Raw genomic sequence first — 15,341 nt, 5'->3', positions numbered from 1 at the left:
CTTCTGCCCATTTTTGGATGGGGTTGTTTGTTTTTTTGATATAGAGCTGCATGAGCTGCTTGTAAATTTTAGAGATTAATCCTTTGTCAGTTGCTTCATTTGCAAATATTTTCCCCCATCCTGAGGGTTGTCTTTTCGTCTTGTTTGTGGTTTCATTTGCTGTGCAAAACTTTTAAGTTTCATTTGGTCCCATTTGTTTATTATTATTATTTTTTATTTCTATTTCTCTAGGAGGGGGGTCAAAAAGGATCTTGCTGTGATTTATGTCACAGAGTGTTCTGCCTATGATTTCGTCTAAGAGTTTTATAATGTCTGGCCTTACATTTAGGTCTTTAATCCATTTTGAGTTTATTTTTGTGTATGGTGTTAGGGATGTTCAAATTTCATTCTTTTACATGTAACAGTCCAGTGTTCCCAGCACCACTTATTGAAGAGGCTGTTTTTTCTGCATTGTATATTCTTGCCTCCTTTATCAAAAATAAGGTGACCTTATGTGCATGGGTTTATCTCTGGGCTTTCTATCCTGTTCCATTGATCTGTATTTCTGTTGTTGTGCCAGTACCATACTGTCTTGATTACTGTAGCTTTGTAGTATAGTCTGAAGTCTGGGAGCCTGATTCCGCCAGCTCCATTTTCCTTTCTCAAGATTGCTTTGGCTATTTGGGGTCTTTTGTGTTTCCATACAAATTGTGAAATTTTTTGTTCTAGTTCTGTGAAAATGCCAGTGGTAGTTTGATAGTGATTGCACTGAATGTATAGATTGCTTTGAGTAGTCTAGTCATTTTCACAGTGTTGATTCTTCCGGTCCAAGAGCATATCTCTCCATCTGTTTGTGTCATCTTTTACTTTTTTCATCAGTATTTTATAGTTGTCTGAGTACCAGTCTTTTGTTTCCTTAGGTAGGTGTATTCCTAGGTATTTTATCATTTTGATGCAGTGGTAAATGGGATTGTTTCCTTAAGTTCTCTTTCTGATTTTTTGTTGTTAGTGTGTAAGAATGCAAGAGATTTCTATGTATTAATTTTGTATACAGCAACTGTACCAAATTCATTTATGAGTACTAGTAGTTTTCTCATAGCATCTTTAGGATTTTCTGTGCATAGTGTCATGTCATATGCAAACAGTGACAGTTTTACTTCTTCTTTTCCAATTTGGATTCCTTTTATTTACTTTTCTTCTCTGATTGCTGTGGCTAGGACTTCCAAAACTATGTTGAGTTGTAGTGGCAAGAGTGGTCATCCTTGCTTTGTTCCTGATATTAGAGGAAATGCTTTCAGCTTTTCACCATTGACTAATTGTTAGCTGTAGGTTTTGTTGTATATGGACTCTTTTATGTTAAGGTAGGTTCCCTCCAAGCCCACTTTCTGGAGTTTTATTTTGTCATAAATGGGTGTTGAACTTTGTTATAGTTTTTTCTGCATGTGTTGAGTTGATCATATGGATTTTATTCTTTAGTTTGTTAATGTGGTGTATCATGTTGTTTGATTTGTGTATATTGAAGAATCCTTGCAACCCTGGGATAAATCCCACTTGATCAGAGTGTATTATCCTTTTAGTGTGCTGTTGGATTCGGTTTGCTAGTAGTTTGTTGAGGCTTTTTGTGTCTATGTTCATTAGTGATATTGACCTATAAATTTGCTTTCTTTGTGGTATCTTTGTCTGGTTTTGGTATCAGGGTGATGGTAGCCTCATAGAATGAGTTTGGGAGTGCTCCTTTCTCTGAAGTTTTTGGGAAGAGTTTCAGAATCGTAGCTGTTATCTCTTCTCTAAATTTTGGATAGAATTTGCCTGTGAAACCATCTGGTCCTGGACTTTTGTCTGTTGGAAGATTTGTAATCACAGTTTCAATTTCAGTGCTTGTGATTGGTTTGTTCATATTATCTATTTCTTCCTGGTTCAGTCTTGTAAGCTTCTGTCTTTCTACAAATTTGTCCATTTCTTCTACGTTGTCCATTTTATTGGTATAGAGTTGCCTGTACTAATTTCTTATGATCCTTTCTATTTCTGTGGTGTCCATTGTAACTTCTGTTGTCTTATTTATAATTTTATTGATTTGAATCCTCTCCCTTTTTTTCTGATGAGTCTGGCTGAAGGTTTATCAATTTTGTTTATCTTCTCAAAGAACCAGCTTTTAGTTTTATTGATCTTTGCTATTGCTTTCTTTGTGTCTATTTCATTTATTCTGCTCTGATCTTTATGATTTCTTTCCTTCTACTAACTTTGGGTTTTGTTTGTTTTTCTTTCTCTAGTTGCTTTAGATGTAAGGATAGGTTGTTTACTTTAGATTTTTCTTGTTTTTCGAGGTAAGCTTGTATTGCTATAAACTTCCCTTTTAGAACTACTTTTGCTGTGTCCCATACATTTTTCAGTATCTTTTATTTGGTGTCGTTTGTCTCTAGGTATTTTTTGAGTCCCTCTTTGATTTCTTCAGTGATCCACTGATTATTTAATAACGTATTGTTTAGCTTCCATGTGTTTGTGTTTTTTACAGTTTGTTTTTTCCTGTAATTGATTTCTAATCTCATAGCATTGTGGTCAGAAAAGATGCTTGATATGATTTCAGTTTTCTTAAATTATTCAAGGCTTGATTTGTGACCCAAGATGTGACCTATTCTGGAGAATGTTCCATGTGCACTTGAGAAGAAAATGTTTTCTGCTGCTTTTGGATATAATGTCCTATAAATATCAATTAAGTGTATCTGGTCTAATGTGTCATTTAAGGCTTGTGTTTTCCTTAACTTTCTGTCTGGATGATGTATCCATTGGTTTAAGTGGGATCTTGATATCCTCCACTATTACTGTGTTACTGTCAATTTCCCCTTTTATGGCTGTTAGCATTTGCCTTATGTTGAGGTGCTCCTATGTTGGGTGCATATATTTACAATTGTTATGTCTTCTTCATGGACTGATCCTTTGATCATTATGTAGTGTTCTTCCTTGTCTCTTGTAACAGTCTGTATTTTAAAGTCTATTTTGTGTGAGATGAGAATTGCTACTCCAGCCTTCTCTTCATTTCCATTTGCATGGAATATATTTTTTCCATTCCCTCACTTTCAGTCTGTATGTGTCCCTAGAGCTGAAGTGGGTCTCTTGTAGACAGTATATATACATGTCTTGTTTTTGTATCCATTCAGCCAGTCTGTACCTTTGGCTGGAGGATTTGGTGTATTTGCATTTAAGGTAATTATTGATATGTATGTTGCTATTGTTATTTTCTTAATTGTTTTCAGTTTGTTTTTGTGGGTCTTTTTCTTCTCTGTGTTTCTTGTCTAGAGAAGTTCATTTAGCATTTGTTGTAAAGCTAGTTTGGTGGTGCTGAATATCCTCTTAGCTTTTGTTTGTCTGTAATGCTCTTGATCTCTCAGTTGATTCTGAATCGGAACCTTGCTGGGTAGATTAATCTTGGTTGCAGGTTTTTCCCTTTTATTACTTTAAATTCATCCTGCCACTCCGTTCTGGCTTGCAGAGTTTCGGCTGAGATATCAGCTGATAACCTTATGGGGATTCCCTTGTATGTTATTTGTTGCTTTTCCCTTGTTGCTTTTAATATTTTTTCTTTGTATTTAATTTTTATTAGTTTGATTTATATGTTTCTCCTTGGGTTTATCCTGTATGGGACTCTCTGTGCTTCCTAAACTTGGGCAACTATTTCCTTTCCCATGTTAGGGAACTTTTCAACTATAATCCCTTCAAATATTTTCTGACTCTTTCTCTTTCTCTTCTTTTTCTGAGACCCCTATAATTTGAATATTGGTTCCTTTAATGTTGTCCCAAAGGTCTCTGAGACTGTCCTAATTTTTTTCTTTATTTTCTTTATTCTGTTCCACTGCAGTGATTTCCCCCATTCTTAAAGCTCACTTACCCATTCTTCTGCTTCAATTATTCTGCTACTGATTCCTTCTAGGGTAGTTTCATTTCATTATTGTATTGTTCATCACTGTTTGTTCTTAGGTTCCTCTAGGTTTTTGTTAATCATTTCTTGTATATTTTCGATCCATGCCTCTATTCTGTTTCTGATATCTTGCATCGTCTTTACTATCATTACTCTGAATTCTTTTTGGGTAGATTGCCCTAGTTCCTTTTCATTTATTTGATCTTGTATGTTTCTATCTTGCACCTATGTCTGCAGCATATTCCTCTGTTCTTTCATTTTGTGTAACTTACTGTGTTTGTTGTCACCTTTCCACAGGCTGCAGGGTTGTAGTTCCTCTTGCTTCTGGTGTCTGCCCCCTTGTGGGTGATGTTGGTCCAGGGGCTTGTGTAGGCTTCCTGGCTGGAGGGACTGGTGCCTGTGCTCTGGTGGTTGGAGCTGGGTAGGCAGGGCCATGGCAAGAGCTGTATTTTGGGGTGTCTCGAGAATAGGTCGACTTTTGGCAGCCTGTCTGCTGATGGTTGGGGTTGTGTTCCTGTCTTGATGGTTGTTTGGCCTGAGACATCCAGCACTGGAGCTTGCAGGCTCTTGGGGGGAGCCAGGTCTTGTTGCTGAGATGAGGACCTCTGGGAGAGCTCACACTGATTAATATTCCCTGGGGCCAGGAATTCTCTGGAGATCCAGTGTCCAGGACTTCACGCTTCCACCACGGGGCTCAGTTTCAACCCCCGGCTGGGGAACCAAGGAAGAACTTGCAAGCCACGTGGTGTGGCCAAAAACGAACAAACAAAAGAAAAAACAAAAATAAAAAAACAAAAAAGAGACAAAAACCAAGAGAAACAGAAAACCAAGAGGAAGCAAACAAAACCAGAAAGATCCCAAAAAAAACCCACAAAGAAAATAATAAAGTAGACAACCACCAACCAAACAAAAATACCTCAAAATGAAAACAAACAATAGAAACATAACAAACAAAAACAAAAGAAAAACAACACAAAAAGCAAAGACGACAAAAAATAAACACACAAAAATGACAAGAAAACAAAACGAAACAAACAGAGAAAGAGAAAAAAGCTTCAAAACAAAAAAGGAAAATAAGAAGGCGAAAAGAAACAAAAAAGACAAACAAAAAACCCCAATAGACCAATAAAAAATACATTTAAAATTTTAAATGAATAAATTAATTAAAACAAAAAAACAAAACAGAACAGAATAGTTCCCTGGGGGCTCTGCTATCAGTGTCTTTGCCCCAATGGTGAGCCATTTCCAACTTCCACCTCCCCAGGAGGCCCTCAAAGACCTTTCAGGTAAGTTTCTGGACCTGCTGTGGGCAGTGTGGTTGCAACACAGATTCTGACTTGCCCCAACTCCCATGTGCACATGTCCCCAAAGTCCACAGCTGCCAAAGCTAGACCCATCTCAGTTCTGGGAGCACTCATTTATTCAGTTGTTCTTCAGGTGTTGGATATACCAGGCTGATCATGGGGGTTAAATCCGTGGCTTGTGCAGCCTCACGGAGAGATTTTAATTCCTCTTCCTTAGTCGTACAGCCATGGGGGCTCAGCTTTGGTTTCGGTCCCATCTCGGTGTGTGGGCTAACCTCAAGCATCTGCTCTCCACCCAGGCAAGAAGCGGCAAAGGCAGCAACTGAGTGGGAGACTCTTACTCTCTTAGGTGGGGTTGGCCAGAGGTGGTGATCGATTGGGGCACGCATGCTTGCGCAGGCAGGAGGGAATAAGGTGCCTATGACTGGGGCATGCACACTCGCTCAGGTGTGAGGGGGACAAGGTTGCAGTGACTGGGGCATGGGCACTCTGTTGGGAATCACTCCCAGTGGCCATGAAGGCTGGGGCTGGCGTGTGGGGAGAGAGGCTGCGATGGTGGCCCCACCCCTTGTGTGCCACTCAACAATGTCACCTTGCTTCTAAGGCACTCCTACTTCTTCCAGGAGCATTCCCAGCTGCAGAGCTTCTCACTCCCGTCCCCACAGACTGTCTCTGTGCAGCTGAGCTCCTCACTCCCATCCCTTCAGGCCGTATCCACACAGCCAACAGCAGTCCTCTCCTTGGATCTGCTCTCCTAACATCTCGCGTCAGCACCCAGCCCCTGCCCACATTGGCAGACACCCATCTCAGGCTGAGGTGCGCAGGACTGTGGTACAGACTGTCCATGAAAGTCTCGTTCTCTCCTGACTGCTACAGATCAGCCACTGCACTTTCTTCCAATAGCCCCTGAATCCACCCCTCTATTTCAGCATATTTTGCCCCTGGTAAGGGGGCCTCCCTGGGTGTGGTAATCTCTCCTCTCCTTCAGCTCCTCCCCAGGAGTGTGGATCCCATCCCATTTCCTCTTTTCCTTTTCTTCCCTTTCTCTCCTTCATCCTACCTGGTTATGCAGGGATCTTCTCTTGTCCTTTTAGGTGTCCATGATCCTCTGCTAGTGTTCAGCAGGTGCTCTATACGAATTGTTCCACTTGTAGATGTATTCTTGATGTACTTATGGGGAGAAGTGAACCCCAGATCCTCCTATTCCACCCTCTTGACTGCTCTCAGCTCCTTATTTGTTCTTTGTGTTGTATCTGAAATAGCTTTTCCACCCCATGTGTGTACCTTTACTCCTTATTTATTTCTAGGAATGCCCTTCCTACTCTTATCTTTGATTATAGAAATCCAACTCATTTTTCCAGCCTGGTTTGTGAAATTTTCCCTGACCTCACATTTAGAGGCAATCCTTCCCTTTTTTTTTTCATTTTTATATAACTTTATAGCTCTTTATAATATTTATCAAGTATTATCTTTGTTATAATTATTTATGTCCTTTTACCCTCATTCTCTTAGATGGCAGTGTTTTTGAGGGTAGTTTTATTTTTTCCTTTCTCATAATTGTAGAACTGTACCTTACATATATAGGCACTCAAGTATATGTTGAATTTTAAATGTATTTATGATTTTTATATATTCAAGGAATAATATGTAATTTTATAGTTAGAAATCATTGTAGTAGCAATAAGTATTCTATCATAACTGTGTGAAAAGTATAACTGACATTTAATATTGGAATTTAATTTCAGTAGTAGAAGATGGTGGTTTAAGCTGGTTAAGGAAGTCTTACCAAAGAATGAAGGAACAAGCTGAGAAACAAAATAGAAATTTTGAAGACATTGTAGCTGAAAGATATGGGGTAAGTATTAAGGAGATACATATTATTTTCAGAGTTATATGAGAAATTAACTTTGTCCGTGTTTTGTGCCAGGAAACACTTTTGAATTGACTTGATACTAAATTTCAAATGGGTATATTGCTATAGCCATTTTTTGCTTTTCATTTTTATGTAAACCTATGTAGCAATATTTGAATATAAAACTCAATGAATATAAAACTTAAGTATGTAAAATTTAAGTATGCATGTGTTTAATGTAAAAGCAACATTTTCTTCTTGTGAGGAAATTTAAATAATATAGGAAAGCCTCCATAGTATACCTCTGGACATAACCACTGTTAAAAATTTTGTATATTTCAGAGCTTTTATTTTATTTCAGAGTTTTTGTTGTATTCCAGATTTTCAGATTGTAGCAGTTTTTTTTGTTGTTGTTTAGAGAGTGTGCATGTGTACTCTTTTTTTTTTTTGCTTTTAAAAAGTGATATTTATTTTTTCTTCCAGTTTTATTGAAATATACTTGACATACAGCACTATATAAGCTTAAGATGTGCAGCATAATGATTTCACTTACATACATCATGACGTGATTACTAAGTGTGTGTGTGTGTGTGTGTGTGTGTGTGTATGTGTATGTATAAAACAATGGAATCATGCAGCAGTATATTTTAGAACCAGCTCCCCCACTTACCATGGGTGAATAGTCTTTCTGTTTCAGTAGTTATTGATATCCTGTTTTTCTTTTTTAATTTCAGAAGAAAGAAGGTTTAGGAAGGAGTAGGCAAACAAAAAAAAATGTGAGAGAGAAAAAATATCCTTTGTTTTAAGAATCTTTCTTAATATTTTGATTTTTTTTTAGATTTTTTTTCTGGTTATTATATACTTTTAAAATAAACAGTTTTATAAAAGTAGGCTCATAGAATACATCCTGCTTCTTTCACTTACACAAACAGACATAGTTGGATGCCAGTAAATGTATATATTTTAACGACCTCTTAATATTTACATATATATTTATATGATTTTACCATTATTTATTTAATTGTCAGTGGAGGGACATTTATATATTTTTATTTTCTCCCCTGTTAAACAACACTGTGCTGATCATCTTTTCCAATGCATTTTGCATACTTACATGGTTATTTTCTTACATGAATTACTAAAAGGGAAATTGTCAGTTTAGAGGATATAGACACTTAAAGTGAGATATGTACTGCAAAATTTCTGTATAGAAATATTGAAGAAATTATACTCTCAGTAAAATGACTTTTATTACATGATTTTCAATAGTACTATCTTTTCAATAGTACTTTTCAATAGTACTATCATTCTTTATAGTCTGTGCTACTGTGATTGGTAAGCAGACTTATTCTTTGCTTTTATTTTTATACATTTGTTTACTAGCAAAGTGGGATATTTTTTCATATTTTTTTGGCCATTTGATTGATTATTGAGGGTATTTACCCATTTTGGGATATTAATTTAAGATTTTTTAATAAGTCTGTTCAAATTTCTTCCTGTTAGTTTCATGTTTATTTTTTACTTTGTTTATATTTGCTATGAATATATTTCAAATATTTTTACCAAACAAAACCTATCAGGTTTTTCTTTTATGACTTAATGTTCTTGGTATAATTCATTGACAGGCCTTCACCACCCCCAAGATCATAAAAATGCACACATATATTTCCTTTGAGAACTTGTTCAGTTTTATTTTTATGGATAGCTTTAATATTTTTGAAATACATATTTGTGTATAGTTTAAAGAAAGCATTTAACTTTCCTTAAGTCTTTAGATAGTCATTTATATTGAATGAATTATTTTTTCCCACTAATTAGAAATGACACATTTATTATATATCATTTTTTATAAAATCAGTATTTCTTTACTCTCAAATCTATTTTATTGATTTTTTTGTTGTTTCCTGGAATTAGTATCATACTATTTTAATTACTGTAGTTTTCAGTAACTCATGCAGATAGCAAATAATTAGTGAACACCTACTATGTGACAGAGTAAGTCTTCTTTTATTAGTCACTAAAAAGTAACTTTACATGTGTGCTTTTTTTTTTGTTGTTAAATTTAGAATCAATTTTGTCAAGTTCAAGCTCAAAAGAAGCAGTTTTCCAAAATACATTATAAATTTACAACTCATTTTGGAATTTTGATTTAAATTTAATTAAATGTATAGATAAATCAAGGACAATTAATATCTTTGTAATGTTGAGTAATCTCATCCTAAAATACTGGTTATTTCTCAATTCAAAATTTTTTAAAATTTTTATTGGAGTAGGGTTGTTTTATAATGTTGCATTAGTTTCTACTGTACAGCAAAGTGAATCAGCTATACCTATACATATATCCCCTCTTTTTCAGATTTCTTTCCCATTTAGGTCACCAGAGTCAATTCAGATTTTTATTTATGCTCTTCAGTACATTTCTCCATTCAGTTGTTATGCATGTATCCTAAGATATTTTGATTTTTTTCAATTGTATGCTGAATCTTTGTTCTCTTATGTTTTCTGACTTGCTTGGTGCTAGTCTGCCCATTTTTTTAAACTCTTGTCATTAAATCTGTAGTGTTTTTTTTAAATTGGGTTATATGGGAATATAGTTATATGCAAATTGTGATTACTTTTGCTTTTGCTACTCAGTATTACAATATTTAAATTTTCTTGTATTCTTGAAGTAGAATTTCAGAGCTTTGATTAATAACACTTTTCTTTCTGTGTTTAAGTGATAACTTTTTGCATTTAAGATGAAGATTGTCATCTTTAGAATGTATCTTTGCATTCAAAGTTTATTCAAAAGTGTTTTTTTGTTAATTTGCTTTTGCTTTTAAATTAGGAATGGGTATCTAATTTTTATGAAATAACTTTTTTGGTATCCTTTGAGTTAACTGATTTTTTTTTCTTTTGTTAATGAGATGAATTGCCTGAATACATTTCCTAACATTGAACCATTCTTGCATTCTTTGACTCCTATTTGATTATGGCATTTCCTTTAATATACCACTACATTAAATTTGTTAATATATTATTTTGAATTTATATCTTTATTTATACATAACATGGCCTTTAGTTTTTTTCTTATTTTTTTAGGGGTTATTATGAGTTTATGTTTTGAATTTTATATAATTTTTATATAATTTTTAAAAATTCTTTTATATAATTTCTTTTCTTTTAAACCTTTTCTTAGATTGTTTTTTTTATGTGGACCATTTTTAAAGTCTTTATTGAATTTGTTACAGTATTGCTTCTGTTTTATGTTTTGGTTTTTTGGCTGCGAGGCATGGGGAATCTTAGCTCCCCAACCAGGGATTGAACCCTCACCCCTTGCATTGGAAGGTGAAGTCTTAACCACTGGACCACCAGGGAAGTCCCTTATATAATTTCTTAATGCTCTAGAATAGTTAAGAATGACAGAGTGAGGCATTTTGACATAGTAGTTAAAAACATTGGCTTTGTAGTCAAATAGTCCTGAATTTCAATACAGTGTTTGTTACTCTTGCTATGTGACCTTAGCTTCATTTTTATTTTTCATTTAAAAAACACGGCTATTAGTATCAATATCATAGAATTGTTGTGAACATTAATAATAATTTGAATGCTTTTCATCTGCCAGGTATTGTTAAAATACTTCATGTATAATTAAACTTATTTAATACCCATAATTGTACTATTATTCTTGTTTGCTAAATGAGGAAACTGAGGCAGACAGAATTTAAATAACCAAGATTACGTAGCTCATGAGTAAATTTGAACCTAGGCATTGTTTGTAGAGCCCACTTAAATGATACAAAAGATGTAGTAAAATAAACATTGGATAAATTGTGGTAACTGCTATTTTTGTTTTTATTATTACCATATTTTATTTAATCTAAGAAGCCACTAATTGTAGATACATCATTAATTTATGTGTCACCATGAAATAAAAAGTTGCCTATGAGGCAATGTTTAAATTATGAAAATATTTCCCCCCACTGCCATCAGTTTGACTCTATTGATGTTGTCATTAAATTTAAGAAACATGTTAAACCTGAATTTTTAAAATAATTTGAAAAAGTGAAATATAATGGATTATCTCTGCCTAGACTAAGATGATAACTCTCCATCTCAACTCACATATTTTATTGAAATAATTTGAAATTTTAATTACAGTTTACTATAAATTTAAAAAATATGCATGTTATTCTTGACAGTTATATTCTTCACAACTACAAGTACAATTATTTAGACTTAACCATTACATTTGCCATTTGGTTTATAGCATGCATTGCTTTTCTCAGAGATCTTTGCCCTAATTCATTTGTGGTTTGGCTTAATGATCCTGCGTAATTTTACCCCCAGAATTAGTAAGTGATTTACTTTTTGATTCCTTTCATTTTGGAAAATGACTTTCTTTTGTCCATGTCAAGGAACGGTAATTTGACTGAATTGAATTCTGTATATAGAATTATTGCCTTATAATTTTTTATCAAAATTTGATCTTTATTCCATTATCTTCTAGCATTTAGTATTGTAAGCGAATAGTTGATAACAGTCTGACTTTCTTTCCTTTGTAGGCAATGTGTTATTTACCTAACTTGCATTTGTTTACATGCTCACACTCCCTTCTCCCCTGATCCAATCTTTGTGAAGAATTTTTTTTTCTGAATGAATTTTGAGACTCAGGAATTAAGATTTTTTATGTTTGAGTCTTTGTATACTTCACTTTCTCCCCTCCCCTGAGGCTGTTGGGTGAGCCCTTTGGATCTAGAAAGGTTAGCTGAGGAAATTTTCTCCCTCTTTTTTTTTGTTAGTGCTCCTATTATCTTTGCTTTTTCTTTCTGAAAGTACTAGTATATGCATATTAGATTCTGTAGAATTAATTGTTCACGTGTCTTCTCCCTATAACTTAAATCAGTTTACCATTTTTTCCTAAGTATAGCAAATTCCCAGGCTAGTGTTGAATTCACAAATTTGGATTCAACACTTTCTATTCTTCTACTCACTACATGCATATTTTTGAACATAGTTTAATTATAAGTCTTTATTATTCTTGAGCTGCTCTTTTTTATGAGAATCTATTTTGTTTTAGCATTTTAGTAACATCTTGACTATCACTGACCGTAGGAATTATTTTTTTTTTAATTATGTTTTTATTGTTTTCTGAATTACATTTTGTTTTAGTGCTGGTCATTTGGTCAAAGGGCTCCTTTTGAGCTCCCAGGATTTATTCATTATTTGGTCATTTTTCATTGGTTATTCATATTTTTTTAAGTATTCATTTTATGGTAGTGTGTTTTCCTTGCTAGGGCTGCCATAACACAGCTCCACAGGCTGGGTGGCTTAAACAACAGACATTTATTTTCTTACAGCTCAGGAGAATGGAAGTCCAAGATCAAGATGTTAGAGGGTTTGGTTTCATCTGAGGCTTCTCTTCTTGATTCATAAATGGCTGCCTTCTTGCTCTGTCCTCACATGATCTTTTCTCTGTGTGTGCATATTCCTCATGTCTCTTTGTGTGTCCAAATTTCTTCTTCTTAGAAGGACATCAGTCATACTGGATTAGGGCCATTATGACCTCATCTTAACTTAATCACTTCTTTAAAGATCCTGTCTACAAATGTGGTCATATTCTGAGGTACTAGGGGTTAGGGGTTCAACATATAAATTTGGGGGGGACATATTTCAGGCCATGTCAGGTAGGATGATTGTATGGGTCTTTTATTACCCTTTGTTGAGTTTTTCTTTCGTTGTGCTACATGACAGTGTATCGTGACACAGTGGCATGTGGGGTACAAGTCACTGAGTCATTTTTAATTTTAAATATCTTGTTTAATTTTTCCTCCTTTTTAGTCAATGGAAATCTTCCAGTTGAAATTAAAAGAAGCTGAGAAAACTGCGTTTATGAAAGAAGACTGTAGACGAGAACGGTGGAGGAAACCAACATACTCAGATAGAGCACAAAGTAGTCAGGAAAGTAGAAAATCAGACTTGGTAAAATATAATAAAAGTTCAAGAGATAGCTATAATACAACAGATATTGCAAAGAATATCAATAAAGATAAGTTTAGTGGTGATGAAAAAGATAGTAGATCTGCGTCTTTAGAAGCATGTAGAAGAGAATCCAGTCCAAAACAAAATCAAGAGTTTTCTTCTCATATAAATTTGAGACCTAAATTCTTAAGACCTTCTGATGAAGAACTGTCATTTCATAGCAGGGACAGAAATTTTGAACCATCTAGTTCATCTTCAGCACTGGTATCTCAGGATCCTGTACATTGTGGTTTTCAAAAATCCACAGAGAACAGTGAAGAAAGTTCATCATGGTGGAGTCGATCTGATGGGAGAGAAGGAGACAGGAAACATTCAAATCGAAAACCATTAGAAACCAGTCACAGTGTTGACCGTGGACAAGTTTCAGAAGACGTGAGAGAAAAATCACAGGGTGAAAGCTTGAGAGAGGACTCTCTGAAAAAAGAACACCTACAGGATACAAAGTCTTCGCTTGCTGGGTATTTTTTCATTTATTTTTTAAACTGATAAATGAATATTAAGGTCCAGAGGATTCAGGGAACTGAACTGTATTTTTAGAGCATCAGTTACTAATTAGATATGAGTTATGATTTTCTATTTCTTAAATTCGATGGAAGAGATAGGATATGCACTTTTAACAATTCAGTAGTTCTGTTTTGTGGATTGTATTTCATTTCACAGTATATTTAACAAAAAGAGGTGGAAGATGAATTTAGTAGCTATATATTTCCTCAAAATTTATTGCTTTTTTGCAGTCCAAAAAACTAAATGAGTTTAGTAATTCTTTTAAATGGATATGCTACAAGAAATATTTTGGTAGATTTTGTTAGTACTGCCATATTACTTCCAAAGGAAATTGCTGCATTTTTAAGTATAATCATAATTGTAAATATTGCATGCCTACTGGAAGTCTGGGAGACTGAAGGAAAATATGCTGCCATAACCCAAATATAAAGTGAAAAAGATATGTGAAAGATCCTGCAGAGGGAAGTGTGGATTTTGGTGGTGGTTTTGCAGAGAAAGAGATCCACTTTGATAGTTGACAGGTTTTAAAGCTACTGTTAGAGTTTTTTTTTTTTTTAATACATCTTTTAAAAAATTATTTATTTATTTATTTATTTATTTATTTAGACTGTGTTGGGTCTTAGTTGTGACATGTGGCATCTTTAGTTATGGCGTAAGGACTCCTTAGTTGTGGCATGCATGCAGGATCTAGTTCCCTGACCAGGGATCGAACCCAGACCCCCTGCAGTGGGAGCACAGAGTCTTACCCACTGGACCACCAGGGAAGTCCCCTAATGTTAGAGTTCTGAAAGCAAAATATAGATAGGATAGTGGTTGTACCCATAATGATTAGGAAAATAGGCAGCACTTATTGGTTTTATTATTCTTGTACCTGTAGCACTTATATATAGGGCTGACTCAGTCGATCAGAAAACCCAGGTTGAATGGGATCAAACCTAGGAAAACTTGATTTAGCCATAGGGCTGGCACTATTTGAAACAGCCATAAATAGAAAATGAGTATCCAAAGGATAATAACTAACTTATACTTGAATGATCATTAAAATGTGTTTTAAAATACCACCAAATGAATGGGACACTGAAGGAAGAGGTTTTAGGAAATACTAGAATTCATTGGTGGCAGTAGTAGGTATAAGCATTGTGGTTTGGGGTCATGAGTCTGGTAAATCACTTTTGTTAGTGACTCCATCTGAAGCTGTGGATTATAGAGCACAGTGTGTAGCTTTCAGTAGGAGGAAGGCAGGGAAGCTGGCAAAATCTGGACTGAATGATGGGAGGCCCAGTCACATAGGCTCTTGTTCACGTCAGGGCTTTGTTCCCAGAAAGCGAAAGGAGAAATCCAGTTGTATTGACTGGATAAACATGGCAGGGATTAGAGAATGTCTAAGGCTGTATACATATGTAATTGTCCAGGCTTCACTCCAGGTACTCTGGAAGGTAGACTATTTCCAGTCACCAGTTGCTAGTGGCATGAGGCTCTTATTTCCTGATATCATTAGGATTGGCTTAACATTTGGGTGATCTGTAGGTTTTTACTTCTGTGACTGCAGCTAAGCAGAATATGTAAGCAATCTTACATTGTTAGTATTCATTCTGGTTCTATAATTGCTTCATGTTTATATGTTGTAAGCTTCTGATAGATATACTGTAATACAGGAACTCATTAAAAGCTTTATGTTTTGGTCTGAAGACAGTATTCTTTGTTAGCTTGGTTAACTTTGATGTTACAGATGTTTTGAGGCTTTCCATGAATTCCATGATTGGCTGGA

The 15,341-nt window shown here is 34.9% G+C and overlaps 1 protein-coding gene across 3 annotated transcripts in view; it reads left to right on the top strand.

Moving 5' to 3' along the window:
- CWF19L2 (CWF19 like cell cycle control factor 2) overlaps window positions 1-15,341 on the top strand; it is a gene marked incomplete at its 3' end in the record, with an annotated part of 168,843 nt that overhangs the window by 51,615 nt on the left and 101,887 nt on the right. For all 3 annotated transcript variants that reach the window (XM_079708103.1, XM_079708102.1, XM_079708104.1), the window contains exons 7-8: window positions 6,942-7,051; window positions 12,869-13,527. In XM_079708103.1, coding sequence (XP_079564229.1) covers window positions 6,942-7,051; window positions 12,869-13,527 — 769 coding nt within the window. The remainder of the gene's footprint in view (window positions 1-6,941; window positions 7,052-12,868; window positions 13,528-15,341) is intronic.

The sequence above is a fragment of the Hyperoodon ampullatus genome (assembly GCF_949752795.1).
Source record: "Hyperoodon ampullatus genome assembly, chromosome: 7".
Taxonomy (NCBI): domain Eukaryota; kingdom Metazoa; phylum Chordata; class Mammalia; order Artiodactyla; family Ziphiidae; genus Hyperoodon; species Hyperoodon ampullatus.
The sequence above is the reverse complement of the archived record's forward strand: the minus strand, read 5'-3'. Positions and strand labels throughout refer to the sequence as shown.